Raw genomic sequence first — 3,535 nt, 5'->3', positions numbered from 1 at the left:
CACTTCCTCTCCATCCTGCAGGAGCAGTTCGGCAGCATGGCCGGGGCCAACACGTACCTCACCCCGCCGGGCACGCAGGGCTTCGCCCCCCACTACGATGACATCGAGGCCTTCGTGCTGCAGCTGGAGGGGAAGAAGCACTGGCGTGTGTACAGCCCCCGGACGGACGCCGAGGTGCTGCCCCGGTTCTCCAGCCCGAACCTCACGCAGGCCGAGCTCGGCGAGCCGGTGCTGGAGACGGTGCTGGAGGCCGGGGACCTGCTGTACTTCCCCCGAGGCTTTATCCACCAGGGTGACTGTCTCCCTGATGCACACTCGCTCCACATCACTGTCTCTTCCTACCAGAGGAATTCCTGGGGGGACTTTCTGGAGAAGCTCCTGCCAGCTGCCCTGCAGATGGCCCTGGAGGAGGATGTGGAATACCGACGAGGGCTTCCCATGGACTACCTGGGGTACATGGGGGTTGCCAACTCAGACACCGCCGACGCTCGCAGAACAGCCTTTATGGAGAAGGTGCAGAACCTGATAAAGAAACTCGTCGACTATGCACCCATTGATGCTGCCGTGGATCAGAGAGCCAAGTCATTTCTTCATGACTGTCTCCCCCCTGTGCTGACACAGAGTGAAAAAGCACAGAGTGTCTACGGCTTCCCTGCCCAGTGGCGAGATGGAGGCCCCTGCAATGTTGATATACTGCTAACAAAAGACACTGAAGTACGTCTCCTCCGCCATGGCGTCCTCAGGTTGTGTAATGAAGAAGCAGGACTGATGCTGTACTACACAACAGAAAACTCAAGAGTGTATCACAAGGAAGAACCCAAGTTCATTGAGCTAGATCCTGAGTATACAGACAGTATCGAATTTCTCCTGTCTTCCTATCCAAATCATGTCAGCGTGGGTAGCCTACCATGTGAAACCTTGGAGGAAAAGATTTCTCTAGCCACGCTCCTGTTTGAGAAGGGCATTCTGACTACAAAAAAGCCTCTGGTGCAAGTGTAACTCTTATTTTTAAACAAAATAAACATACTTTTTTAAGAAAGTGTTCTGTCTTGGTCTCTCCTGGGTCCTTGAGCAACGGCAGTCCCATGGATGGGTTTGCCTTTGCTTGAGTCAGGACTAATCCAGACAGTCTTCCCTAGCAGGGCCAGCTCGATTGGTAGAACCTCTAGTATTAATTAACCAGGTGGCCTGGTCCAGGTGGCCTTCACTAAATGTACTGTCCACTGGGGCTGGGACCTCCAGACTGGTGTCTGGGCCTCAAACTGGGATCTGGGTCCCCCAAACTAGGCTCTGAGGCCTTTCAAACTGGTGTCTGGGCCTGTCAAATATGGCTCTGGGAGCCTCAAACTGGGATCTGCTCCCTCCAACCTGGTATTTGGATCCTCCAACAGGGATCGTCCGCAAGATGTCAAGTGTAACATGGTGCAGAGAGCTGAGAAGGAATGTTCTGAGCATCAGAGTGCGTGTGCCGTTTACAGGCTGCAAGGGGAAAGAGAATGCCAGTGCTAGGCCTTTGTTTTCAGCCCTTTTGTTGGAGCAGGTGCTGGGTGTTTTAAGGTTTGAACCTGTGATCTGCTAGAGTGCAGTAATGTGCTTGCATATATATCTAACAAGGTACATTCCTAGTCCCAGTGTGTTATGTGTAGTTGTCCCAGCACGTTTTTCTCTGTGAGAGGTGCACACAGAGAACAGTGCTCTGAGCAATCCTTCCCAACCAGAAGTACCTAGTTGCACATTAACTCTCTCAGACTTTGATACACCACTGGCAGAGGAAAATGTTCTGGGACAAAACTAGTTGCTGGATTACCCCTCGGCCTAGCCACTTTTCAGCTACTCACCATCCGCTGTGGGTAAAGGCGTTTTTCTCTGTGAGAGGTGCACACAGAGAACAGTGCTCTGAGCAATCCTTCCCAACCAGAAGTACCTAGTTGCACATTAACTCTCTCAGACTTTGATACACCACTGGCAGAGGAAAATGTTCTGGGACAAAACTAGTTGCTGGATTACCCCTCGGCCTAGCCACTTTTCAGCTACTCACCATCCGCTGTGGGTAAAGGCTTCCAAGACCTGGGTGTTTTAAGGTTTGAACCTGTGATCTGCTAGAGTGCAGTAATGTGCTTGCATATATATCTAACAAGGTACATTCCTAGTCCCAGTGTGTTATGTGTAGTTGTCCCAGCACGTTTTTCTCTGTGAGAGGTGCACACAGAGAACAGTGCTCTGAGCAATCCTTCCCAACCAGAAGTACCTAGTTGCACATTAACTCTCTCAGACTTTGATACACCACTGGCAGAGGAAAATGTTCTGGGACAAAACTAGTTGCTGGATTACCCCTCGGCCTAGCCACTTTTCAGCTACTCACCATCCGCTGTGGGTAAAGGCTTAGCTTCCAAGACCAGTAACAACCAGAGACCCCAGAATACAGCCACTGCCAGTACTTTCAGAAAGCATCAAGCTGTTCCCAATCACTCCTAGGGTGATCCTAGCTGCTCCCAGTACAACCCCACTCACTACCAGTATGAACCCAGTCTATACAGAAATGATTCCAGATACTGCCCAGTGGTTTCCACTTGCCACCAGCTTAGGCCCAGCTACACATGGTCACTTCCAGTTTATTCCCCAGGATTTCATTTGCTCACAGCCACTCCCAGGTACACGCACACTGTGCCAAGGAGCTGCCAGCATGCTCCCAATCATTCACAGTCGCTCCAAATGCTTCCAGCACCTACCTTCTATTTCAAAATTATTCTTTTGTGTTCTTCAGCCAAAGATATTCTGGTATAAAACCAAAATGGATCTCTCTGGGGATGCCAAATTCTGTATGTTGAGTGTGTTGACCCTGGAGATCCGGAAAACCATTCTGTTCGATGGTGGCTGTTACACCTGTACAGCTGTTAATGAGTGTGGTGAAGCTGAAATAGAGTGCAGACTGGATGTCAGAGGCAAGCAGATAAATCCTACGGGTAACACTAATACTGCAGTGGAGTAATAGATAGCTCAAAGAAAATTAAATCATAGTTTATCTAACCCTGACTTCTTGGGTAGTATATAAAAAAACTGTTAATCAAATGCACCAGCAAGATTTTTTTTTTATTCTAAACTTTTTATGATTCAGTGAGGTTACTTGCTAGGTAATACAGGTCTGAAGGTGGACAATTATTGCACTTTTCACTTAATATTTCTAGAAAAGATCCTTAGCACTGGAATGGAGGTCTATCTACAAGCATTGGTTGAGGATCATTTTTTGCACCATACTCTGTAATTCAAAGTTTTAAATTGTCATTATATTGCACATATGTAAAAGGTAGTGCATGCTACATTCCAAACATTTTTAGAACATCAGCAATTTACTTTGTCAAAAGGAGCAGGAACATGTTTATAACACAGTAAGAAATATCAACTAATTATTTTTGGTAAAGCTGCCAGTAATGTAAATATTTGCCAATACAAATGTTTATAGCACCACTTTAAGTGCTCAAAATCGGCAAAAATCAGCAAAAGTTGTGAAAGTGACCTACATAGTAGTCATTGATCA

General features: G+C 47.6%; 1 protein-coding gene across 1 annotated transcript; it reads left to right on the top strand.

Moving 5' to 3' along the window:
• Positions 1-3: 3 nt before the first annotated feature.
• Positions 4-1,035, top strand: LOC103807375 (chromosome unknown open reading frame, human C14orf169; the record flags this gene model as incomplete). The annotated part of the gene is made up of 1 exon (XM_009080105.1): positions 4-1,035. A coding segment is annotated over one exon (996 nt), but the record flags the coding sequence as incomplete, so codon positions are not given.
• Positions 1,036-3,535: the final 2,500 nt, after the last annotated feature.

The sequence above is a fragment of the Acanthisitta chloris genome, unplaced genomic scaffold (assembly GCF_000695815.1).
Source record: "Acanthisitta chloris isolate BGI_N310 unplaced genomic scaffold, ASM69581v1 scaffold6440, whole genome shotgun sequence".
In the NCBI taxonomy this organism is placed as follows: Eukaryota; Metazoa; Chordata; class Aves; order Passeriformes; family Acanthisittidae; genus Acanthisitta; species Acanthisitta chloris.
Note: the sequence above shows the minus strand (reverse complement) of the source record. Positions and strands in the feature narration are given on the sequence as shown.